The 27,610-nt window shown below is 41.8% G+C and overlaps 1 protein-coding gene across 9 annotated transcripts in view; it reads left to right on the top strand.

The window, feature by feature from the left end:
- The window catches only part of ENOX1 (ecto-NOX disulfide-thiol exchanger 1), a 494,357-nt gene that overhangs the window by 377,532 nt on the left and 89,215 nt on the right, over window positions 1-27,610 (top strand). For all 9 annotated transcript variants that reach the window (XR_012426899.1, XR_012426901.1, XR_012426900.1 and 6 more), the window contains one exon: window positions 21,772-21,956. Coding sequence is in view for 6 of the 9 variants with exons in the window: in XM_045376966.3 (XP_045232901.2) it covers window positions 21,772-21,956 (185 nt within the window). In the remaining 3 variants the exon portion in view is untranslated. The remainder of the gene's footprint in view (window positions 1-21,771; window positions 21,957-27,610) is intronic.

The following is a 27,610-nucleotide window of genomic DNA, read 5'->3' as shown; positions in this document are numbered from 1 at the left end:
AGGATGGAGGCCGTTGCCCGAGGGAAACACCTTCCAGCGCTATCTTCTGAGGTGACACATCACTTGTTTTTAGGTACACATTTGCATCTGCCAGTCACCTACACAGGAGCAGTCCTCTCAAAATGTAGCACTCTAATTCACTAACAGGGGAATTGCCAGTCCCGAAGTGGCAGTGAAACCCTCCATCCTTTAAGGAGTCCCCTGCCTATTTCCTCTCTGCTCAAACAGTGGGTTTTTGGCCTCAGACCTCCTGGGTAGTAGCTGACCCAGGAATTCTTGGAAATTCCAGAAGAGAATATCCTTCCGTTGTCACCTGCCTGTGCCAGGAGGAGGTGCTGAGGCTGCACCCACTGCAGGGTGCTCTGTCTCTGGTCCCCCAGGGCCAGCTTTGCTTGTCGTCTCCATACTAAGACAAAAAGTACCCTGTAATGGGTTTTATCTGGGGGGACAGGGAGGAGGTGGAAAGAATTGACTTGCTTGGTTTTTAGAAAAGTCGCAATTTATTGTGTAAGGACTTATATGATACCTTGGGTTTACTTTTTAAAAAATAATCAGAATGTTTCAATATATCTCTGCTTTTTGGTTATGAAGAATATTTCATTGTACTTTTGCTTTTTACCATATATAATAATTTGCAATATATCTTTGGCTATAATTCTCCAGTACCTACAATAGAATTCTGAGGGGGTGGAGTGTTCACTCTTCTTCATCAGTTGAATCTTAAAGGGGAAAAGGAGTTCACTGGAGCAAAACTAAGATGCTTATAAAAATGAAAATGAATTTTGCTAATAAATTTTAAAATGATGACAGATTTATTGAAGCATTCATTCAAGAAGATCGGCATCCTGCTCTGAAGCCTGTGAAGATAATTTTTGACAAAAATTCAAATTTATTGTTGTTTAGTCTGCCTCCTACTGAAATGAAGCCAGACTTTAAAATCCAAATCCGTTCTTCCTTTTTCTCTTTCTGTCTCTCTCTCTTCCTCCCTCCCTCTCTTTCCCTCTCTCCTTCTCCCTTCCCCTTTTCCACTCCCTTCCTCCCTCTCTCCCTCCAGGTTGACTCTGTGGGGCAGGATAGTGTTCACAAGAAATAAAAAGGAGAAAGGAAAGAGGAAGGCTATCCTAGATTGTAAGGCCTCCGATGGCAAAACCCGATACATTTTAGCATTGTGAGAGTTAATGAGTCAATGCATGTAAGGTACTTCTGACTTCACTTACAGTGTTGATCATCTAGTAAGTACTCAGTAAATGTTAACTCTGCTTGTTACCTTAGTCATCCTCCAACACCTGGCACTGGGCCTTTCCCCAAGTACGTAATCAATAAAAGTCTATGGACTTCAATTCACATTCCCCTTCTTCTGATCTTAATGTTTTTGATGCCTTTATCCCAGAAGTTGATAGGAAGATGATAACCCTGAGAATATTTGCTCTAATTAAATTGAAATGGCAAGTATTAAAGAGGCATGTTCAAACAAAATGTTCAGAACTTTATACGTACACAATTCAGTGTCACATGGCAAACAGGCCATGGCCCAGAGAGCTGTAACCTGGCATTGTTTTGACTGTCTACATTTTGTATGCTCAGGATGCTGTGGACCCAGGGGACACAGAGTTAGTTAGATACAGGGTACCCTGTCCTCAGGGTGTAAGACTCATTTATAAAAAGTGTTTTAAGTTAAAAATATTAGGGATGTCCTAAAGCCAATAAATTAAATTTATTATAAACCAAAATGAACATCACTACATAGTGTGTATACCTCACCCAATATTTGATGAGAGTACTTTGAACACAAATTTTGGAAGAGTGAAACTAAAAAGTCCCTTGCTCAGTAGACAAATCATAATTCCTTTCCATAATACACAAACAAATGTTTTTGGATCTTAACTGCATTTCATTTAAACTCTGAGCTCTTTATAGGAGCAGACACTCTTAATTATGAAGTTTTCTGAGTTGTCAATTTTTCATGAAAATTCACCGTAACATAGGTACAAAGGAATTTTGTTTTAATTTCACTAAGAATTCAAACAAGGACTTTCCAAATCTTTCAGCCACTAAATCAAATTAGGAACTCATAATTAGGTTTGGTTGGAACTAGCACTATCGGCTTACCTGAATAGTTATATATGTAGCTGGAAGCTTTATGTTAAAAAAATAAGTAATAATAATAATAATAATAATAGGACTCTCTGACCATCCCATTGATTTCTTTGAATAGCAGGACAACCTATTTTTTCTGATTAAGTATTTTCTGTGTGATAGTGCTTCTGAAAGATCCTTAAAAATGCCCATCAGGCAGATTATAATCAGGCACAAGCTTAAGAAGAGTCTCACTGCTACCCCATCACCAGCCATGCACAGAAGAAGGAGAGGGTTACTAAATACCAGACCAGGGTGCAGCAGCTGACTGAAGGGGCCCACTGCAGGGGGCTCCATCCTTCACACTGGTAGAAACTTCCTTTTAGGAAGCACTGAATGTAACCGAAAGCAGGCTCACCCAAGACTGGCTCAGAACTTGGCAGAAGGACAAGAGAATTCAGACACTGAAGTGAGATGGCTCAGTCTGAGGCCACATGCCAGGATCCAAGCTCTGGGCACCTGCAGACCCCAAGGGCAGGGGTGTCTGTGCTGAGTGGAAGCATAGAAGGATAAGCTGTTTTCACATGTAATGACAGCCCAGGGCACCATCTCCTGAAAGAGAAATAGACCAGTGGGGTGTGTCCATCAGTGACCGCTGAATTAAAGACAAGCTCTTTTTCTTCTGGGAACCCAAGGGGCCCAAACAAGGAGATGTGATGAATCAGAACTAATGTAGCTTAAAGAGGATAAAAGAAATCTTGCAAGGTGGGCTGAGTAGCCTGCTTTCTTCCTAAACTCTAAACAGAGTTTCATTTGCAAAGGAGCCAAGGCTTTCCTGTTTCTTTCTTTCTTTTTTTTTTTTTTTTGTTTTTAAATCTTGCTAATCTTACCCAAGGAATTCAAATAAATGTTTATTTTGGGTGAGTTTTTAAGTTCCCTAATTTCGTGTGCAGTTACAATTCCCTTTCCATAATGGATATGCTTCTGAAAAGTGTAGACATTTTTTTTTGTAAATTGCTTCACCTTTTAAATGCAAGAAAACAGATGCTATTTAAATTGATCCTGTCGCAGAAGATTCCATTTCAATGGAAGCACTCCTTCTGCCCAACCAGACTGTTTTGTAAATTCACACTTGGAGCCTAAACTGTCTTTAAGCTAAGCCCCTTTATAATCCTATTTTTATGTAGCACCTATCAATGCCATGATTCTTGACATCTCTCTCATATATGCACAAACTTTCCATAATCTGGTATTTTATGTAAGATTAATCTGTGTTGCTGACATTGGTGTCTACGGGACCAAGGGCTTTCTGTAATACTCTTAACTACTCAACTGTGCCACACCTCCGTGAAACTCAGTTGAGGCCTAGCTGAAGTTCTTAAACAATCCATACCTGTTTGAGCCTAGCTTAGACCTGGATGGGGTCTCCACAAGGTTTCCTGTGTGGCAGCCCACCATGTTCCCAGCTCCTGTCAGGCCCTGGCTTCTTGCTTAGCGCCATGAGTCCCTTGAGCCTGGTGGAGGGCTTGGGCTGATGGGCAGTTGGGGACAGAGAAGAAGAATGAGGACATTAGCAACCAATCTTCAGAAAGGGAGAGCTGCCGAGGTCTTGACCTGGGAAAAGTTAAGACACATGGCCAGGAAGCAGTCCAGGGTCACCGCACTGCCGCCTGTGTGCAGCCCAAAGTACCCTGATGCTTATTGACTGCCAGGAACACCATTATCTAGATTACAGATTATTATGTTTTCTGGGCATTTCATTCTGGTAAGGTTTGATGCAGGATCATTACATAGGAGAGTGGATTTAATCCTGTTTCTGTAGCAGGTTTTAAGGACACTGAGGGAATATTTATGTAATAAGATGCAAAGTTGCTATGGAAAATACTATAGCAACCTAACGTCTTCCCAGAGCCAAGCAGCCACTTGTAACAGCAATCTAAATTTACATTTATTTTAGTGTCATTTTATCGACACTCTTAGTATCTCATTCTGACAGGATGTTAAAATATGTTTTCAGCTTGCATTTGAGCAAAATTAACACAGTGTTGTTGGAATTTAAGTGCGGTTTGCACAACTTCTAGAAAAAATCAGAATATTTTTTGAAGGAGTTTAGATGACAGAATCTGGGCAAGTTTGTAAGCTTTTTTTGTTGTTGTTGTTCTTTCCTAAATAAAGGAGAGAATTCTTCAGTAGAATTTATTCCTGATTTTCCATTTTCATTTATAAGCAATATGCAAGAATCTCTGATTATGAAAAAGGGATTATCCTTTACAACATCAGTGAATGTTGTCAAATGCTCACCTGTGATTCCAGCAGATGCTTATAGAAAACACTCAGTAGGTCACCTCATTGCGCTCTAGTGCATTTGACAGCATGTCACATTTTAAAAAATAAAAGTTGTTTTTTGAATAAAAATAATACCTGGTCATTTTTGAAAACCTAACAACTAAGAATAATACATAAAGAAGAAGACAAAATTGTGTTATAATATTACAGAAGAATGGTTTGGCTTCTAATTTTTTTCTTTTCACAGTTAGCTATATAAGTATTTTTCCGTGTATTTTTTTAAGGCTCGGTAGTAAAATTCTACATGATTTTGGTTTCAGACGAGAGTCCTTGTGTAACAAGGCTTTTTTTAAAGTTTTCTTTTTATATATTAATGAAACAGAAAATAGAGAACAAATAAATTTGTATTCTTCCTGGGTCATAGGCTCTTTGCTGTGGACCTTGAGAGCTGAAGCTAAAATCTTTGAGGTGGTCAGAGTAGATTCCTGAGGTTATTAAAAGCGTGGTAACTGGGCCAGACTTTCCAAAGGCATTTTTTAGGTCCCTTGAATGTGATTATGGCAGAGAAGCTATAGATATGTAGGCCAGGTGGTAGTGGAAAAATAGTATCTATTGATTTTCTTCTCTACCTCTCCATCTGAAATCCTAAAGTGTGACTGTAGCATTGTTAAAAGTAGGACACTGACCAAAAGAATCAATACTAGGCCATATTAAAACATACACTGTTACCAGCCTTTTAGCACAGTGATGTGCTGTTTATGAACATCATTGTCCTAATTCTCCTCTGCTTTTATACTGTATTGTTCATCAAAACACAGTAGGTACATAAAGCTATTATAGCTTGACTCCTAACGCTGTTGCACATAAGCTTCGTTAATCAAAGACTTGAAGATGGCAGGTATACTGCATGAACACAGAAAATGAAGACAGGATGATGTGTTGTAGAATTCTAGTTAACCATAGGTAGTTAAGAGCCACATAACTAATTTAAAAAGTAAGTACTTCCTTCCCTTTCTTGGAAATTCCACTTGCCGTTATATGATACTTAGAAATCCTGGAAATTGAAATTTGTAGGAAATTATTATTATACTAAGCTCTCCCACATCTCAAAGGCTTAGAGACCCTTCTCTTTCACTTGACTGAATGCTCTTGATATCAAAGAGGGAGCAAGAGCTCAGCAGCTCTTCTCCCCAGTTCCAGGACACAATGTGTGAAGCCTTCTAGGAAGTGGCTAGAGACAGAAAATTTTATTTTAGACTTCCGTCACTAGCAGAGAAGTAGGAAGAAACATTTCTGGAGTGAAAGTTGCAAGACAGAGTCTATTAATTGTAGCATTTCCGGCAGGGCATTGCAGCATCTTTAATGAGCCCCCTTTAAGTTCTAGAGCTGCTGTATCCCAAACGCCCTTGCTTTCTACTTGGGGCATGCTGGTCACTGCAGCCCGAAGCAGTTACCTAAATTTTCAGTTCTCAGAGTTAGTTTAGAAACATCTAAACATTGAACACTAGGGTATTGGTTAATTAATGGTATATCCATGAGCAGTCTTGAAAGAAACCATGGTTTAGACTACATAATGGAATGAGAGAAGGTTCTTAATATATTGTGAAGTGATAAAAGAAGTTACAAACCAGCATGGATAATTCCATTTGTGTGTGTATGTGTTATATTCACAGTTTATGTTAGGGAAAAATATGTGAGGATATAGGTCAAAATATTCAGACTGATTATCACCAAATGGTGTAATTACAAGTGACTTTTGTTTTTTTTTCTGTGCATTTCAAAAATGTCCTCAATATATGCACATATTATTTAATTAAAACTACAATAAATATTAATTTATAAATTACCTAGGAGAATCTATGAAAAAATCCATGTTTGTTGAGGAATACTACCTAGACACTTTCAGTCATTCTGGAAAGTCAAGAATAGTAAGGAATAGTAACTAGTATCAGATAATGATAGTTTATTGAATTGCCTTCTTTTGCTTTAAATTAGGGAATTTCCACATTTAACTCACCATAGTATGCTTACCTTCCCAGACCACATAATCTTACAATTTCCTATTCTAAGAGCTAATCATATTGGTATAAATATTAAATAATGGATCCAAGAAATAATTCAAGTTCTAAACCAGGCAGAAATGTTGAGTTCTTACCCACAGAGAGATTAGCGGTGATGAGAAGTTACATTATTTACCCAAGATTGTAAGTGGAAAGTCTAGAGCTCAATACTAGCTTTCTCCTTTTGAGGTTAATAATCCTTTTATGGCACTACTGAATTTTATGGGAAAAGGACTCCAGAATCTCTTTCAAATGCCTTCAGTGACATCATAAGAGTCAGTAACCAAATAAAAGCAACCAAGGATTTTGAGTGCCTGCAGGGTACGTGGTGCCATAATGCCTTTTGGAGGCAAAGATAGCCTGGAGATGCTTATTACCTTAAAATGTTCATCCACACAAAGCCAGCTGGGGCTTCTGCTTGGTCTTCCCAACCTTTTTTTTTTTCCCACTAACTAGAAGGAGATTTGCTTCAACATAAGCAACGCACCCAGCAAACTCTTTGTAAGCCCATCCCAACAGAAATGCTGCCCTTAAAAAATATTCAGGAAATTGGTACCACCCATTTCCTAATTGAGTGACATTTATTTCCTGAAAGCAGAGTCTGCTGTATGGCTTTAGACAAGAAAAAGAAGAAAAGGAAATGCCTTGAAGAGGTGAAGTGCATAGGGAATGTTCATTGCCGTGTTATCTGTTTCCTTTGGTAACCATACACACTGTCACAACCCATGTTTTCCATTTAGCAAGTCCCCAAAAAGATAAAGAGAAGAACGAAGACATTTCTCAAACCTGAGGCACATGCTTGATGGTTGGTCTGAAATGATCTGAGCTACAATATCAGCCCTTTGATTTCCTATCTCATCCCATGTTTTCTTTGCACCCTCAGGGTCTAGGAGAGCCTACCTGAGGATCACCAGTTTATTGACTCACCATCTAATTTCAAGACTTATTGAAGTGCCTCTCCCTGTTTCTCTGCTCCCGAGGCTTTTCTTTATGAGATGTACCTCTCTATATAACTTAAAAATAAGAGTCTGAGGGACAGCATCTACAGTAATATCAATCTTCTTGAGATTCACAGACTCAGGGAAATTCTGATTTGGCAGAGATTTTTGGAAGTAATATGTCTTCTCCCTTCCCCCAATGTCCTAAATTAATGAGAAAAATGAATTTTGGTACCTCCAAATAATGATCAGTTGAGCTGCTGAATAAATACCACAAGTTTATATTGGATACTTGTGATTTTTTTTGTGATTACAAGTTTTCAGGCACAACTTTATCTACACCATGTATTTGGCAAATCTTTTGGAGGTAGGATGAGAGATTTTATTTTTCTTATAGTGATTTACCAGTCAGTTGTTTATGAAATGTCTGCACCTGCAATACTAGACTTTTCTAGTGCAGTTTTTCTACTGAGCATCCTAAACCATCCATTTCTCTACCCTCAGTTCTTTGCCTCCACGAATTGTCTTAAACAATGTCATAATACAAAGCAGTGATAAAATTAAAACAACAAATATTCAGTAAATTCTCACAATGTGTATGGGAGCATATCCTTTGTCGTCGTCTTTTTTTTTTTTTTTTTAATACTTTAAGTTCTAGGGTACATGTGCACAACGTGCAGGTTTGTTACATAGGTATACATGTGCCATGTTGGTGTGCTGCGCCCATTAACTCATCATTTACATTAAGTATATTGCCTAATGCTATCCCTCCCCGCTCCCCCCACCCCACAACAGGCCCCGCTGTGTGATGTTCCCCTTCCTGTGTCCAAGTGATCTCATTGTTCAATTCCCACCTATGAGTGAGAACATGCGGTGTTTGGTTTTCTGTCCTTGTGATAGTTTGCTGAGAATGGTAGTTTCCAGCTTCATCCATGTCCCCACAAAGGACATGAACTCATCCTTTTTAATGGCTGCATAGTATTCCATGATGTATATGTGCCACATTTTCTTAATCCAGTCTATCATTGATGGACATTTGGGTTGGTTCCAAGTCTTTGCTATTGTGAACAGTGCCGCCATAAACATACATGTGCATGTGTCTTTATGCAGCATGATTTATAATCCTTTGGGTATGTCCCAGTAATGGGATGGCTGGGTCAAATGGTATTTCTAGTTCTAGATCCTTGAGGAATCGCCATACTGTCTTCCACAATGGTTGAACTAGTTTATAGTCCTTTATTACAGTCCTTTGTCTTCTTTACAGTGCCAGATTAAGGGGAAAGAATAGCTAACAAAGCCTTGAGAGACTGAGACTCAGACTTGGATGTGAGGATGTGAGAAGGTTACTTATCTCCTCTGAAAAATCCTCGTAGCATGACATCAGTTCTGCTTTTCCTGGAATAGTGTCAGATCATGGGTCCTCACAGTCTCTGCCCACTGTGCCCTCCAAAGTCGTAGCCAAAAACTAGTAGATAAACTCTAACATAAAGAAGTGTGAGAGCATAAACTTTAACATAAAGAATGCCCAGCCCACTGCACTGTACATGGTAGGGGGGCAAGATTTTGTTAAATGAATGGATAGGAAATTAAAACTAGGAAGAACTAATTTTTAATCTGTTGGGGGATATTTTTTTCATTTTAAAGAAAAAAAAAATCCTATCACCTATTTAATCCTCAAAGTACTGACTACATTTTTTGGATGAGGACCCTGAGGTCTCTTGGAGGTTTAGTTTCTTGCCCCAAGCCTCATAGCTGGTATCTGGCTTCAGAGCACCTTCTCTTTCTCTAGCACACTTGTGCCTCTCTTCTCTATATAATCCATGTCCCCTCAAATCTCTGAGGTTGGCAGGGGTAGATATGTGGGATGCAGAGGACTATGTTATGTCATGTGTGTATCTCAGGGTGACTGTGCCTCAGACACACCCAGTAGTCCCCAAAGTATCACCTGTGTGTGGTGCCCCTTCCCCTCTGTGGAATTCTGCTTCCATCATTATATATCAGACACCCTGTATGTTACTCTTTTTTGGCAGGAAGAATGTGATGTTCTTTCAGGTCATTAAAACATGGGGGACTACGGCAAGGAGAAGGATGGGGCTAAGAGGAAGATGTGTAAAGAAATAGGTAACAGTTGAAGCTTTTTTCTGTAGAACTAGGTTGCAATTTTTGCAAATGATAAACTATATCTTGATTTAATTTTTCTTCCTTTCTTTCTTCGTAATTGAAAGTCATTGGGTTCTTGGACTTTGAAATAGGAAATAAAATTTACAATGGACTTTTTGACCCTTCTAAGTCACACTTAGGCTCCTAAGGAATATTGTAACTGATGCTCGATCATCAGTGTCATGTTAACAAAGCACTTTATATGAAACTATCCATAGTCCCTTCCCTCTCATGTTCAATAAAAAGCTAGTAACAAGAGAGCTGCCTTCTCAGAGGAATTCTTTTAACCTTTCAGAAACAAAATATTTTATGCTAATTTCTGCTTAATTGGAAGGAAGTCATTTTTTAAAAAATCATTGAATATGGGTTTGAGGTCTGTTCCATCGCTGACCTCTTTAATTCAATCAAGGTCACCTCGTAAACTTGCCCAAACAGCTCTGTTTCTCAATTAGAAAAAAAAGGTAGAGCTGTTTAAAAAGCATTTAGTGTTTGATTAATAGTGCTTAACTGGCACCTCAGCACTTGCAGAGGCTTTTTAAGGAGACTCCGGTAAGAATAAAACATGGCTACCTGAAAAATTGTACTCATCAGAAATGCAAAACAAATCATTTTAATGAACAAAGCAAAAACTGGTTTTTTGTGGGGATATGAGAAAGGTTATCATGCTCAATATACAGAGGGTTTAAATGTCTGAACAACTCTCTCCCAGGGAAAAATTGCTGTAATTTATCCATCCAGACACTTTATAAAATACATGCATTTCCCCTGCCCAAGGACTCCAAGAAGACTAATGCTGAGTTTGTCGAAGCAAGATTTTGTAGCACTCAAACTCTGGGGATAAAAAGAAGTGATGATGTGTCCAGTTGAAGAATGTGAACTGAAGCCATCTGAATCACTGAAATATTCAGAATTCCGAAAATAAGTCCTTGGCTTTCTTCTGCATTTCCTCCCCACTGTCGGGCCTGACTGAGCACCGCCAAGCTCACTATGATAATATCTTTGGAAGAGAGGCTCATCTTGGGGGTCAAGCATTAGAATGGCTCTGAGAAAGGGACCTCTATGAGTGAGGACCAGTGTTGCTGGCAGGGGGAGTTTAGAGTCACTGATGCAGTAAACAAGTAACTATGAGGCTGGGTACAGTGACTCACACCTGTAATCCCAGCACTTTGGGAGACCAAGGTGGGCGGATCACTTGAGGTCGAGAGTTCTAGACCAGCCTGGCCAACATGGTGAAACCCCGTCTCTACTAAAAATACAAAAATTAGCCAGGTGTGGTGGCGCACACCTGTAATCCCAGCTACACGGGAGGCTGAGGCAGGAGGATCATGTAAGCCTGGGAGGCACAGGTTGCAGTGAGCCAAGGGCACACCACTGCACTTCAGCCTAGGTGACAGCGAGACTCTGTCTAAAAAATAAAAATTAAAAAAATTAAAAATAACTTTGAGCGGATGAGGTCAGAGGGCCCTTGAGGTGCCTTGGTTCTATTTCTGGCATGGCTTGGCAAATAATGTCCCTTCTCTAAGCCTCAGCTTTCTCAGCAATGACATGAGGCTCATCCTGGGAGTTTCTCAATAAGGCTGTGAGAAATAAACAATTAAGGGATTCTGTGGTATCTTGCAAATACCAGGCACTGTGGCAATGTGGAGCGTTGATACTGGTGTAGAGCAGAAGGTGTGAATGTGTGGTTCACGGCCCCGTCTGCACATAAGAATCAACTGGGCAACTTTATACACATACCAATGGCCGAGGGTTAATACCCAGGCATCTGTGTTATTAAAACAGTCCCCAGGTGATGCTACTGCACAAAGGATTGAAAACCACTGGCCTGTAACGTGAGGATGATGGCTGTCAGACAGTGCTTAACTGGCACCTCAGCACTTGCAGAGGCTTTTTAAGGAGGCACTGGTAAGAATAAAACATTGCTACCTGGAAAATTATACTCACCAGAAGTGCAAAACAAATCACTTTAATGAACAAAGCAAAAACTGGTTTTTTGTGAGGATGCGAGAAAGGTTACCTAGGTGGGAAAGAAGAACAAAACGGGTTGAGGTAAGGTAATGTGGGAATGAGAAGAAAACAAAAATGGAGTAAAGGATAAAAATCTGTAGTGGACAGGAAGTGACTGACATAGGCAATGATAAAGGAGCAAAGAAAGGAGAAGTGAGAGGGAGGTAATTTAAGTGGAGCAGGCAAGACCCAGGTGGAGAAGTCCCCTCACAGGTCTGTGTCGGGTGCATTTGGAGTATCCTCTGGCTCACTGGAACAAAGGGCGGCTTGAAAAGCGAGGGCTGGGGAGGAGGGCGGCCTGATGTGAGTGGTGATGCAAGCCAAGGACGGAGGCCCTGCCTTTCTCTACCTCTAGGAGAATAGACAGGAACTGTCTGCTCATCCATCAGCAGTGAGAGAGGGAAGCAGGCATGCCTGGCCCTTCGCCAAGGAGAAAAGCCTCTGCGAATCTAGAGACTGGTGTGGTAAGCACGTGTACACAGGAGCGGCCTCATCTCCCACAGTGAAAAGGCTGATCCCGGGGCCCGGTCAAGGGCAATTAGTTCCAGAGGCTCAGCCTGGCCTCTCCTGGGTGCAAGCCACAAACATGCCATAGCAGAAACTTTCTCCAGACATATGGCTGCAAAGAAAAGTAATGCACAACAACATCGAGCGGATGAGAACAATGTGTTTTGGAGACACTGCCTGTAGGATTTATGAAAGCATTCAGTCACAGGCAGTGTCATTCCAGGAGAGTCAGAGGGAAGCATTCAGCAAGGAGCAGGCTGATAGGTTAATGGAATGTGAGAAGACATGGCAGAGGCAGAGAAGCCCAGAAGGCTGTGCTGGGTTGTAAAAGCAGGAGAGAAGGTCCTTTCAGCTGTTGGAAAAGGCTGAAAGAAAGCAAGTGTGAAAACTAATGAAAGAAATCTAAGACTAGAAGAAAGTCATGAAGAAAGCATTAGGAAGTGGGGAGCTGGTCCCTAAAGGCCAGGGAAGTGGATCTACAATGTTGGCATGCATCAGAATCACCCTAGAAACTCGCTGAAAGGCACATCCCTGGCCCCATCCCAGAATCTCAGATTCATAACATCTGGGATGAGTCCAAGGTTTCTCATTTAAGAGATACCAAAGTGGTACAGATAGCTCCAGATGCCAGCTAGCTGTTCACACTGGGTCCTCCTACCTTGGTTATACATTTAGAGAGGATGCAGATACTTTTTGTCCTATTGCCAGACACAAGTAAGTATTCATAAGTCAGTTTCAATGTTGGTAATGAGAACAGTGGCGAGGAGGAGGCTCAGAGACAGCCCAAGCACAGTCAGTGCCCAAGCAATAAAAGTGAAGTCTTGGTGCCCAGTTAGTAGTCTGGATAGTTAGGGTTAACCTAAGGCGGAAGTAACTTTCGAAGAAAGTTTTCTGTTCAACTCGTTATCACAAGTCTTTGGCATTATAAAATAAAAGCTTTACAAAAAAAAGATGCTACTCCTTGCAAAGAGCAATGCATAGAACTGAGAAGACACCTTAGGTTTGGGCTGGCCATCCTTTCACATTTCATAGCGTGGATGTGTTTTACACGGTAGAAGCACCCGTTCAAGTATAATATAACTGTGTGTGCGCGCATGCGTGTGTTTCTGTGTCGGGGGTAGAGCAGGAGAGGGGAACTATCACTTCTTAAGGGGAAAGTTTCTTGATGAAAATTAGAAGTGACCACTTGTTAAAAGGAAGGACATTTGTAAGATGGGAGGAAAAAGAGGTCACTGCTTTTATACTGCAGACGGGTGAGAAAATCAGAGCAGTTGTTTTGGAGGGAAGGATTGCTGTTTAAGTTTCTCTCTTTGGACAAGACCAACTACTAGTTAGGATGAAGTCATACAGGGCTGAGCCCGTGGTGGAGTACTACACCCAAGGGAGGTGCACTGTCTGCAGGGGAGGGGGTACCATTCCTGAAAGCCGGTGTCATTTTATGATCTAGCTTGGCTTAGCTAAGTCTGACTTTCCTAAAAAAGAATCTTTAAAGCCGTTAGAGGATTTTTTAAAAAATGGCCCTATAATCTTGGAAATCAAAATAGGGACTGAAAGTGACAAAGAAAACTAAAATCTAATTAAAAGAAAAGGAAGAGTGGGGGAAAATGCCCCCTCCTGAGAAGCTCCTGCCTGGCCTTGGGGCTCAGTAGGAAGCAGGCTGCTCTCCTCTCCTCCATAGCCGTGGCACCTCCTCCTGGAGATCGCTGAATCTTTTGGTAAAGCAGTGTCCACTGTGCAGCAGTCCCACTCTGCTTCCCTTCAGCTTTTCAATGTGTGAGCTCAACCGCTGCCTTCCAGAAAGAGCCTCCTCCAGCTCTTAAGTTCCAGCCAGAAGCCTTCTCTCCCTCATTTGAGTCCCACTACACAGTGTGAGGATGGCCCCTCCTGGAGCCCTTCTAACCAGCTTCTACCAGGTTCCATATCTGTAGCTCTCCCTGCAGCTGGGCTGGGAGCTGCTGAGGCCAGGCCGGGCAGGGGCTCAGAGCCTTGCTTCCCCACCCTGTCCCCGGCTTGGTCTAGAGTAGGGGGCTCAGCTCATGCTTGCAGCATTCACTTCTGATGTGCTTCCCGGAGGTCTCTAAAGGCATCCTCACTTGACAGAGCATCCTTCAACAGCGTTTTAAATGACAGACTTATCCTGCTTTTGCAAGAAGTGAACATGTCTCTTTCCCTTGCTTCTTTTCCTCTGAGGAAAATGGGGATGGTTTGGGATGGATCAGAGGATAATAATGTAAATGGAAAAGTGATAAGGCCTGACGTGAATTCTCCATAGTGGCAGTAGCCCAGCGGCACCCCCTAGTTTTGCTGCTGGTGCAGACTACTTCCTCAGGAAGAGCTCTAGGGAGGAAGGAGCAGAGAATTTTTTTTCCTGAGCCACCTGCTGCCCGTTGTGCCTCCAGACTCACATTTAAGCCATCATAATAACAGGATCTAACTTACCTGCATTCTCCAAATTATCCTTATTCCACTGGCCTCACACAAAGATGAAAATAGGCACTGCATTGTGCTTCTGTTTAGCTTTCCCTAATAATAGCTAATGTGCAGATTCGAATACACACTGCACATATGAAATGTTATGTCAATGCTAAGTTGTAATAATAATAATCCTGCAAAAATGTAGCAGAAGAAATTTCCGTGAGCAATTTGAGGAAGACTGCTGCTTCAGTGGTGATACAGGTATTATTGAAAAGCAGGTCGATTGTACTTTTTTGGTACCATAAGAGGCTCTCCAGCACGAGACTGGCTGTTGGCAGATGTCATCCCAGGAGACTTTCCAGCTCTGTGCCTGGCCACTGGGAGGCACTGATGGCAACAGCAGCCATCGAGAATGAGGCCACCAACAATGAGGGACCCCAAGCCTCTATTGGTCTTCTGAGCATGGCGCTGGTGCTTGTCTTTGGCCTTCATTAGCCCAAGCAAAGTAGACTCAGGAGACAGAGTTCATGGGAGGTTAGCACAACAGGAGAGGAGTTTCTGTCACCTTTATTCTAACTGAAGGCACAGACACTTTAAAAATCAAACATAGGTGAGTTCAGATGGATGGGGTGAATAGTCTCATACTGGATCTTTGGAATCCTGAGATCAGCATGGGTCTATGGACAAAACTCTCTCAATAAAGCATTATTAGGAACTCAGGCTCTTGAGCTCTGGGATTAGTGAGTATCACTGTGGCCGTTTGAGAGAAGAGAGACACAGGGAAGAAAGTAGGATCCCTAAGTGGTTCAAGCCAGGCCTCAAGATTTCCTGAAGGGTGAGTTTAACTTCTCCATAAATCATCCCCAAGTTTGTCCCGCAGAAAATGCATGCATGTTTGTTTTAAAAGAGGATCATCCTCTCTGCTTTCGTAGCAGAGTCTCTCTCCAGCAGAACACTCCCAGGATAGAGCCAGAAATTGAATGTTTTACTTCTGTTAGGAGCAAACTAGCCACTACAGTAGGGTCCCTGGTTCACTCCTTTCCCTGGGATGGGTAGTACTTACGTGAGCTACCATGGTGGCAATATATCGAGGAATACAGTTCTAGAGCCACACCTTGTACCTCCAACCAGCAACCTCTGTCTCCCAGAAACTCACTTCCATCATCTGGAAAATAGAAATAATAATCATATTGACTGTATCGTGTTTTCATGAGGGTGAAAGAATACTGTGTAAATAATATGCTTACCACAGTGCCTGGCACATAAAAATCATTAGCTGTCACGACCACTATTGCTATTCCCATTCCTGCTACTGTTATTTGAGGAAAACAGAATAGTGACTGTGCCTTTTGCCCAAATCTTCCATAGAAGATAGCCAGGGCACGGGGCAAGCTGAGCTCATGGGACCTGGGCACAGGGATGCAACAGGGCTGCCTTCCCAGGTGCAGAACGTGGAGCTGGGGCTCATACAAAAGAAGATCAAGGAATAAAACCAGAATGACAAGCCAAACATGTGGTTCTTTCAGAAGCATTTCTCCAAATAAGCCAACCACAGCCCCAGTTTAGGAATCGGGATAGAATGAGGAGCAGTCTGAGCAGTGGCTCGCAGAGTGTGGTCTCTGCACCAGCAGCATCAGCACCACCTGGGGACTTGGAAGAATGCTAATTCTTGGGCTTCCTCCCAGACAAACTGAACTGGAAACTCTGAGGGTAGGGCCCAGAAATGTGTGTTTTAATATGCCCGTCAGGAGCCTGTAATGCATACCAATGTTTGGAGAACACTGGGTTAGAGTAACACCAGCTGCTAGATAAAGAAGTCCTGAATTTTCAGTGGCCTAACCAAGAAAAAAAAAAAAAAGTGTTACTTTTTCAGCACACAACAGTCCAAGGCAGATATTCTGGGCCTGTGGGCACCTTTCCTCCATGTGGTGACTCAGAGACCCACGCTCGTTCCAGCAGCAGGCAGAGAATGAGGGAATGTGCAGAAGGCATCCCCACTCCCCCTCACACTCCATTGATGAGAACTGCTCACATGGCAACCTCTGGGCAGTCACCTCTCAGGAGCAACACTGCTGTACACAAAGAGAAGCATGAGTTTGAGCACACAGTGTGATAATGCCTCTGCCACAGAACACCATCTAAAGGCCTCAAGGCACCTCACAAGAAGATTCGGAATGCAGAGAAGCAGATAGAAGCTGGAGAGAGTCCCTGTCTCTGGGCCATAACTACAGCTCCCTTTCATAGGGGAGCAGGAGGCAGGATCGTGACTGAGGAGGCAGCCGTTGAAGGCACACAGATATTGTGGTGGCATTTGCCAGGCCAGCCTGACTCCGTCTTCCTGTGTTCAGGTGTTCAGGGGCTATGGGTACAACTGCCTCCCTGGGTAGCAGCCAATGAAATTCTTGAAAAAGACTTTCTTCGCATGTGGGAAAGAAATCTACAGTTCAGCAGTGTCCTTCCAGCATTTCAGGAGGACATCTGGCAAAGTGGAGGGGGAATGTTAAACACAGAGTTCCCCAAACACACAAAGACTGAGAGTTCTGGAGAAACACAGATATTGTTAGAAACAATATGTTAAAATGTTTTATTATTTAGTTACATCTTGCCTGAGCATGAAAAAGATATTAACAGACTGGCAGCTTACTGGGACATAACCCAAAATAACTTACATGTTTCATATATTGCTAATTATTTTTCTGAGGCTGGCTCAGGCTGGTAAGAGAGATTTCAAGGCTTTCACCAGATTATTTACTTAAAGAAGTTAAGCATGGCATTATCTGTTCCCATGGAAACACAGTAAGGAGACAGAAGAGGAGGTCACTTTGGCCATAATTAATGTAAAGAATAATGGTTTATATAGAATCTAGTAAAGAATATAACAAGATGCTGCAATAGCTTTAAGCCTTTTCTTCAGCAGTGCAGTTCAATCTTTGGATTGATTTTCATACACTAGTGTCACTTTGGTCGTTTTTTAGTCTAGTGCTAAGTTTTTGAAGTATAACAATCTTGCCTAGCAAAATTTTTCCAACATTATTATTTCATTTTTGATCCAATCAGAAAATTCCAGTATTCAGAAGTTTTCTAAAGTACTCAGTAAGTAGAAATGGATGACTATGCTGGCCTTAAGCTTCTTGTGAATGCTACAGCTCCTCACCATGTTTTCTTAATAAATACATAAATGGATGGTTGGTGAATTAATTGATGTAATCCAGAGGCACCACTAGATTCACCAGTGCCTTTAAAATCACCAACAAAAGATTTAATCACCTTCAGTCCAGTTTACATTTAAGGTGTCTAATTCTATTCTTTTTTTTTTTTTTGAGATGGAGTCTCGCTCTGTCACCCAGGCTGGAGTACAGTGGTGCCATCTTGGCTTACTGCAGCCTCTGCCTCCCGGGTTCACACCATTCTCCTGCCTCAGCCTCCCGAGTAGCTGGGACTGCAGGTGCCCATCACCACGCCCGGCTAATTTTTTGTATTTTTAGTAGAGACAGGGTTTCACTATGTTAGCCAGGATGGTCTCGATCTCCTGACCTCATGATCCACCCTCCTCGGCCTCCCAAAGTGCTGGGATTACATGTGTGAACCACCGCGCCCGGCCTAATTCTATTCTTCTTTTATTAGCGGAAATTGGTAATCCACATGGGGTGTCTCTTAGATATTCCATTTATTGGCACCCGGTGCACTCCTTAGGAATTCCTACCGAAAGATGCACGCTGTACTTTTTAAAAAATTCTTATGCTTATTTGGATAGTGGATTCGTTGTACAGTCTTATAAGGTAAATTTTATCATGGAAGATCGATGACACATTTTTCCAAAACTCTTTAATTTAGTACAGTATTCCAGAAAGAACTAAAGAGAAAGAGAGAAATGAAAGAGTTGCCCTTTCCAATTTCTGAATTTTTAATACACTGAGAAATTACGTTAAGTCAGAAATTATTAGGATTTTTTTCTGTTAGAGTTCTGGCCCAAGAAACATAATATAGGCTCCTCCAGGCAGACTCGTCTGAGGAATAGATTCAGGGCTGCAGTATGACACTGAGTGATGTTTACAAACAGGTGGCCTGAAGCTAAGTGGAGTCAATATACAATTTCTCACCCTTTAGAAAATAACTACTTGCTGCCACATGAGTAACGAACATTTTTTTGTAAAAATCAAGCTTGAAATCATTTAATGAAGAATGTAAATCAGTTATGTGCCCCCATTATAAAAATTTTGATGGGATTTGCTATGGTATTGATTTTTTTTTTTTTTTTTTTTTTTTTTGGTGGGGGGAATTACAGCTGTTACAGGTTTTTTTAATATGATGATATCACATTCCTATTCCAGGAATGCAAACAATATTATATCCTGCTTGGCAGGCACTGTGGTCACTTGGCTTAGCCAAGAATAAGAACTCTCAGCAGTGCCATTCCATAGGTTTGTAAGAGATCCCCTAAAATAATGGATGGTATACTTTCCTGTATGTATTTATGTTCAGATAATTTATTTAAATAATGCTGCTGGCACATGCTTTATAGCTGCTTGCATTTTGCTATACAGATTTCAGCATATCTTGCAGACTATGCAATTCATTTGGAAAATGTAATTTCCATCCCTGCATACTAATCGATTTCTTCACAAACACCTGCTATCAGTTATGATAATAAAAATGCCACTCTGAATTGAAAAAGGGCCAAATAGAGCTTCCTAAGGAAATGACTTAAGTGTCTTTGAATGCTACTAAATGTAGTAATGTGCCTGTGTAGTGCCAACACTTTTTTCATCATTTGCATTTTCTGTGATTTTGCCCTATTACAACATCCCTCTCACAAATGATTCCTCATAACCATTTCCTTCTGGCTTGGTAAACGGAGCTGTCAGGAGGTGGTATCTCAGGATGTGGACAAGATCCGAAGCTGGGCTGCACAGTGTTAGAAGGCACTGGCTCATGCTGTGGGGTACATGCTGGATAATTTCTGATTTTATGAGTAAGTCTCTGAAAGCTGTAAAAGTGGCTGCTCCTTGGTTTTGCACACACATACACCAAATAAAATCTCCTTTTTTCATTCTCTCAGCCTCCAGTTCATTCCATGCACCATTGCCAAACTGATGTTCCTAAATCCCAATTTCATCATGTCCTTCCAGCACCCCAAGCACTGTCACTGGTTCTCAATTGGCCGCTCCATTGAACCTAACCTTCCCCATCGTCTCCCATCACCTGACGTGGATCACCTTTCTCTCACTGCTGCCAGGCAAACACTTGGCTTTTGCTTAAGTTTCTCTCCTTCTTGCCCCAAGTATTCTACCTTTGATTTTCATCTCTGGGCTTTTGCTTATGCTCTGGCTCCTGACTGAGAGACATCCTTCCCAAGTTCTTGGGTTTTTCATCTTCCAAAGCCCTCATTTATTCCTTCAGTCTGAATTTTTCTTTCTCTTCTCTGAACTCCTATAGGATACTTTTTTTTTGTCATGCATCTAGACTCATTTATTCATTTATTCATTCAACCAACGTTTATTGAGTGCCTGCTGTATTCCAGACATCACATTATCCTTTCTTCCTTTGAAAGCAATCGTTTCTTCTTAAATGTGTCAGTTTCTACTAGATTTTAAGCTCTTTGAGAGAACAGATGTATTCTGTCTCCTCTTTTTGTGGTCTGAGATGCCCACACAGACCTGAGCACAGGTAAATATGCAGTAAATGCCTGTTAAGTAATTGATCCCTACTGACTTGAGGTAGGGAAATGTCTGGGTAATTGCATGTTCTGTTTGATTAGTAGTTCAGTGTGTACCACACAGAGATTATTTTGCAAGATGGAATACTGTAAAACACTCAACGATAAAACTATTATTAACATAATTTGACGTTTGATATTTGAGGAGAGAATTCACTATGGTCTCAGAGCACCTCGGTAAAGCTTTATCACCATGGAACTGTAATGTGCGGGTAGAACACCCAGGAGGCGACCTTGATTTGGTCCTCTAACACGGGAAACGGGCTGCAAACGTGAATGCACTGACGCTCTGGTGTGTGGTGGGCTCCACACCGTGCCCTTATCTACTGGAAGTTACATGTTTGAAGTTTCTGGTAACAAGCGTTTCAAATTTGCTTTCACTTTTCTCTTGCTTACACAAGTGGGGAATGGCTTTTCTGTGAGGGGGAAGATCAAAGGGAGACTGGTGGGAGAGTTGGTGGGGGAATGTGAGACTGGTTTTGAACAGCCTGGTAAGAACTGAACACATGGACCGACGTAATCAAGAGCAGAGACTCTGGAGCCTGCGTGCAGCCTGGGTGTGAAGGCTTTCTGCTACTTACTTTGTGGGATTGGATGAGTTACGTAACTTCTCTGTGCCACATTTTTCTCATCTGTAAAGACGGGGATAAGACCAGCACCGGCATCACAGGCTTGATGGGGCTATGAAGTGAGTGAGTTCATACAAAGCTCATGGTCCAGTACTTTGTGAGTGCCCAGCAGGCTATGTTGATTTTTGGAGAGCCCCCTAAGCGATAAGATAGAAACTAGGGAAAGGGATTCCCTACCCTCAATCTTTGTTTTGTACCATTTGTTTTCTTTTTCAGTTTCGGCTATTTCTGAAACCTTGAGATGTGTGAGACCCCGAGTTAACTGTCTTGGTTTCTTAACAAGATGGACATATGAATGAAGTCTGAATCTAAATGTGGAGAATTGGGGGTTTCAGGGAGAGGTATTAGAGTAACCACTCAGCCTTGCAGAGGAAAAGAGTTTTAATCTGTTGGTGAAACAGATGGAACTAGGTTCCCATTCTGATCAGAGTTGGAGGAAAACAATCTGTGCAATTTGTCCCAGCAGTAGAGCAGGAAGGAACGGTGTGCATATAAATTCCTCTGTCCCCTGGGAGGCTGCCGCATGTCTCAACCTGTAGAACTGCTGATTCTTTGAAAGAAAGCAGCCCTCCAAGGAGCTAAGCAATCCTGTAGAAAGGGGGAAGACAATATTTAGTAGATATGATCGTTGCCTGGAATTCTGAATGTTGTCACCACCTAGCACCACATACCAATGTCTGTGAGGGTGTCCAGCATTGAGGGAGGGAGGTCAAGGGACAAGAATTTGGGAGGAATTAATCCCGTGCCCATAAGAAACATTCATACGTAAGACAGGACAAACAGAATAGATAAAAGTTCCGAGAGAAGTGATGCATACTGACTACAAAACAGACAGCCCCGGGGTAAGGCATTCTGCTTTTATTTCTGAGCTGGTACAAACATTAAGAACTTGGGTGGCAGACTCCCTTTCCCACAGAAGGCCTCCTCAAGCTAAGCAAGAAGGTAACTCACTTGAACTCACTCTGTTTGTCCTTTAGCTCTGGCTGCTCAGGCCTACGCTCTGAAAGAGGAGAATGACAGTCTCCGCTGGCAGCTGGATGCCTACAGGAATGAGGTGGAGCTGCTGAAACAAGAAAAAGAACAGCTTTTCCGAACAGAAGAGAACCTCACCAAGGACCAGCAATTGCAGTTCCTGCAGCAAACCATGCAAGGCATGCAGCAGGTACCTGGCCCAGATGGTTTTGTGAGAGAAAGGGATATGTGTATTAAATGAAAATGGAAAGGCTGCATGCTGGAAAGGGTGAAGGAGAAGAAATGACAACCAAAAAGCTAAGTTCTTAGGACAGAAAAGTGCTAATGACTGTTTGTGGAAGGGTAGAATCTAGAGAAAAGCCAAGCCAATCACTTTTCCTGTATTGCACTTAGGATCTAGTCAGGTTCTGTGAGCACACTACGTGTTTTAAGAAATGTTTGTTGATGGAACAGATGAAGCATCAGAGTTTTGGGAGACAGGTAACTTTAGAAAGAGGACAATAGCTGTGTTTCTGTTGAAGAGTGCCAGACTTCATCCTAGCATACTGAATTTAAAGATGTGTATTTATGGCAATTGTTAGAAAGGAAGTGAAAGTTGAGGGCTTTGGAGGATGGAAAACGAACAGGTACTGTGGGAAATAAAATGGTGACAAGGGGGAAAATTGACTGTTGGCAGTGAGGGAATAGAATCAAAGATTCACAGCCAGATTTGTATCTGAAAACCTCAACTGGTACATGATATTCTTAAGGTGTTTGGGCCTTTGAGTTACCTTAGAATAATAGAGCATAAATTATCATCATGGGGATTTTTAAATTACTCCTCTGAATATACAAATCCAATCAATATTTTCTTTAAAAAAGATTGTTTTTATTTAAACAAGGGAAATATAAGTAGAATGATGGAAAGTTAATATGCAGAGAGTCAATTTTTTTTTAATTCCCCATCCATATTGACTGCTCTGTAACATCCAGAGCATGGATTGCCTACAGAAGTATCTTAGTGATTAGAGGTAACTACTACAGAAACATCAGCCTAACAGGGAAAAATAATTGAGAGGGAGAGTATAAAAAAGAATCACGGATTGGGAAGTGAGAAAGTTAATGACCAACTCGCACAAATTATGTCTTAAACATCTCCTGCCATTTTAAAGCAATTTTTGAGTTTTGGCTTAGAGTCCTAACTGGTTGATGTTCACAGTGTGTGTTAGACTAATCAGTGAGATTCAGAGGTCAGAGCAAGCCAGGAAAATGTCACTACAGTTATTGCTTAGGTCTCTGTACTTGGAAATCGATGTAACAGCTGCTGTGTGAGACTTCTGGGGTTGTCCATATGCCCCAACATTGGGTGTTTGTCGGTGCCCTCGCCAAGATTAGAGACCATCGAGTTCCCCAAAGGCCGTGACGCCAGACCTAGCCCAAAAGCCGCTATGCCACACTTTACACAACTCTCCCTCTTTCCCTCTAGAAAAGATTACCCCAGTTGCTTTAAAGGTATATAAAGTATTTTAGGTTATTGCAGATTCAAATCAAAAAGAAGTCAGAGGAGGCGAGGGCGAGCTGCTCGGTCAGGGCTGCAGAAGCACTGAGGAGCCACGTGCCTGGTCCGCAAAGGAGCAGTGTTCCAAATCACCACCTGAGCCATCCTCCTGAACGAGGGATTCAGTTAAGGGAGCTTCTTATCTCTTTTCAGCATCTCCTTGTCAGTAGGAAATGTACTTTATATAACTAAAAATGTAGTTGAGACAGAAACGTATTATCTCACAGTTCTGAAGGCTACAAGTCCAAGATCTGGGGTCCAAGAGCAGGGTTGGTTCCTTCCGAGGCTGTAAGGAAGACTCTGACTCCTGCCTCTCTCCCAGCTTCTGGAGGTTGGTTGGCAATCTTTGGCCCTCCTTGACTTGTAGACACATCACCCTGCTCTCTGCCTTCATCATCCTGTGTCATTCTCCGTGGGTGTGTGTCCAAATTTCTGCTTTTTATAAGGACACAATTCATACAGGATTAGCGGCCCACCTGCTCCAGTATGACCTCATCTTAATTACTTATATCTGCAAGGACTTATTTCCAGATAAGGTCCTAGTAGGGGCTAGGACTTCAACATTTGGATTTGGGGCTGGGGGGCAGGGCACAATTCAATCCGTAACAGACACATAGTAGACAGTCAAAATATCTATGTCAGATGAAGCAATGAATAGACAAAGGCCTGGAGTCAGGCCTAGCATGGTGCCTGTGGGAGCTCTGGACTGTGTGGGATCCTGGATCATGAAAAGCAAGACAGGGAGCGGGAGAGCCAAGGCCTGAGAGGTGTGTGTGGTGCCTCCTTAACCTACAGAAAGCACTAGGTCCCTGGTGGCTGCTGTGATTTTAATATTTACTGGTTGTTAGGCGGATGTATGGCTATCTCTGCGGCAGAACATTTTTAACAGAGTTTTAAAATATAGGTGCTTTTTAAAGTCTTATTTCTATCATGACCTACCATGTGTGAATAAATTACCACAATTCGCTAATTTGAATCCCACCACAAAGAATTAGCCTGACTTTAAAACCTACCTTCAATCTCCACACTATCTACTTTATAAATCAGAAAATCATGGTTTCTCATGAAAGATGACAGAGAGAGGAGGGGTCAGCCTCCCATATGTCACCATTTCCACAGTCTATGTTTGGGAAATCATTTCCGTAACAAACAATAAAAAAGAAACAGCCTTAATGACCTGAGGACTAGCAGACAGCTTTTGGAATCGCCTTCAAATTTAGCCAAAAAGTCTCTAACCTTTCTTTCTTTAACCCCTTAAGGATATGATCACTGACATCACACAGTTTTTCATGTGTTCATGAAGAAAACGCTATGGGCAGGGTTCCTAACATGGAAAAACCCTTGGGTGACTTTGCCTGGATGTTTCTGAGTTTACCCCTGCACCATGTGAGTCACAATTTAATGATATGAAAGGTTTCATACAAAAGAGAATAACAGCTTGTATCCATGGTAACACAGTAGCCTTTACCTGATCATAAACTGGCAGTGAAGTTAACTTGTCTCTGCCTCAGGGATAGTGAGGCTTTTGACTTTCATTTGTAACTTTAGGTGTACAAGGAAAGACTATACATATTTTTAACTCTTATTTTTCTTCAGGTTACCACACTGAATTCTTTCATTAGGTTTATTGAGGTAAAATTTACATACAATGAAATACATTCTTTTTAGACATACGTTCTGTGAAGTTTGACAAATGCATACAGTCACATAACCACCGCTACCACAATCTATATATAAATCAGTTCCATCACTCATTCCCTCTTGCCCCTTTTGATTCAACCCCACTCCCAGCAACCACTGCTCTGTTTTCTACCCTTACAGGTTTTCTTTTTCCAGAATATCCTATAAGGGGAATTGAACAGTATGCAACCTGTTGAGTTGGGCTTCTTTCTTTAGCATAATACATCTGACACTGATCCATGTTGCTGTATGTATCAGGCTATTCATTCCTTCTGATGCTGAGTAGTATTCCACCATAAGAAAGAGCTGTGGTTTGTCTGTCTAGTCAATAGTTAGTGGATGGGATAGTTTCCAGTTTGGGACAAATAGGAATAAATCTGCTATAAACATTCACTTACAGGCTTTTTGCTTAGACATAATTTTTCATTTTACTTGAGTAAATCCTAGGAATATGATTGTTGGGTCATATGGCAAGCGTGTTTTCCTTTCGGAGAAACAAGTGTCTGTGCCATCATACATTCCCTGAGGACTGTCTGCAAACTCCCGTTCTGCGTCCTCATCAGGCAGCACTGGCAGGGTCAGCGTGTCGTTTTCCATCCCTGTAGTACATTTGTAGTGATATCTCATTATGGTTTTATTCACACGTAAATTTGCAGTATTTTTATTTTCATTCATGAGGCTAGGTCAACATGTCATAATTTTTGAATAATCCGCTTAAAAATCAGAATTCTTTTCGAAGCCTTGTGTAAATCATATTGACAGGACTAATAAATATTTGGATAACAGCAGGATACCATTAAAAACTGCTGATCGTGAAAGTGTGCATGACTAATGATGATTATGTCAGAAGGCTTCTTCCTAAATACTTTAAGGGGATGCTTTTGAACAGTATTAAATCTAGTCTGAAGACCAGCTGTCTTAGACCAGCAAGCCATTGGCCCATATGGTGCAGTGGCTCTCTCACACTCTTAGCTTGACATTAGTAAGGCGCAGGCCTGGTCCACTGTCTTGACAACTTTCAGCAAGGGAGGATCAGGAAAAAAAAATGGGAAAAGTAAGATGATTATGATCAAAAGCATTTAGAAATTAAGTGACAAGCATTTTTTTCTTTAGAGTCAAAGTAGAACATACGTGTGATTTTCTGTGTGTGCATTGTTAAAATCTCACCCACTTAGACTAATTTTATGGAAGATGAAGAAATATAACATTACTACTTTCCTAAAATACAAAGTAACCCCATTTAGTTTTGTCAGCATGTTGGGTAAGAGTCAGACTTTGGAATATCTATTAAGGAGTAAATGAAACTAGTCTTGAAATTAAACATAGTGATTACATCTGACCCCTTGGGTAAGTTCAGCCTGTCTTCTGCAATCTTGTTGAAACTATTTAGTTGCTTAGTAAGTACTTTTTTTTTTAAGAGAAGGAGAAAAGCTTGCATTCAATTCCTCCCCAAAATTCACATGTAATTAAGTCTGATGTTATATGTCAAAATCAAGATCATAATAATGTTAGCGGTGGTGGTGATGGTGGCTGTGGAGATGAAGGGACTGTGGAGGTGATGGTTGCCATGGTGGTAGAGGTGACTGCAGTAGTGATATTGGCTCTGGAGGTGAGGGTGATTGTGGTGAGGATGGTGGCTGTGGTTGTTTTGGTGACTGTGGTGGGGGTGGTGATGAAGGTAGCTGTGGTGGAGAAGGTAACTGTGCTCGTGAAGGTAACTGTGGTGGCGAAGGTGGCCGTGGTGGGGGTGCTGGCTGTGGTTGTGTTGTTAGCTATGGTGGTAAAGGTAGCTGTGGTGGCTGTGGTAGTGATGGTGACTGTAGTGAGAGGATGGTGACTGATGGTAATGTCAACTGTGGTGATGAAGGCATCGGTGAGGGGGATGATAACCTCCGTTGTGTTGCTGGCTGTGGTGAGAATGGTGGCTATGGTAGTGAAAATGGCTGTAGTAGCTGTAGTAATGAAGGCAGCTATGGTGAGGATGGTGGCGGTGGTTGTGTTGTTGGCTGTGGTGGTGAAGGTGGCCATGTTGGTGCTCGTGGCTGTGGTTGTGGTGATGGCCATGGTGAGGATGGTGTTAAAGGCGGCTGTGATTGAAAATGGTGACTGAGGTGGAAATGGTGACTGTGATGGTCATGTTGGCTGTGGTGATGAAGGTAGCTGTGGTGAGGATGATGACTATGGTGGTGAAGGGGGTCATAGTGGCAATGGTGGCTATGGCTGTGTTGGTGGCTATGGTGGTGAAGGAGGCCGTGGTAGCATTATTGGTGCTTTTAATGATTAGAAAACTTAGGGAAAGAGATAGAATGAGCACATTCATGAATATTTTATGGGATTTTTTTTTTTATTTCTTAAAACCTTGTCCCTTAAAAATTGTAGAAATCCTCAAAAGTGCAGCAGACCAGATGCTCCCAGCCAACTTCACAAGGTAGTGCTCCAGAGCACTGAGCAAATGCAGGGCTGCAGGCAAGAGCACAGAGAAGTGTCACAAGAGTTTGTGACAGGAGGCTCTCCTTTTTCCTGATCATTTTGCACTTTTGTTTTCTGTTTTTAATTTCTATCTGAAATACCCACCAGTCCGATAATGGACCTAATAGGTGGATGCTCCATGCATCTTTGCTCCAAAA

This window comes from Macaca fascicularis, chromosome 17 (genome assembly GCF_037993035.2).
Source record: "Macaca fascicularis isolate 582-1 chromosome 17, T2T-MFA8v1.1".
Taxonomy (NCBI): Eukaryota; Metazoa; Chordata; class Mammalia; order Primates; family Cercopithecidae; genus Macaca; species Macaca fascicularis.
This window is presented reverse-complemented; position numbering and strand designations above follow the sequence as displayed.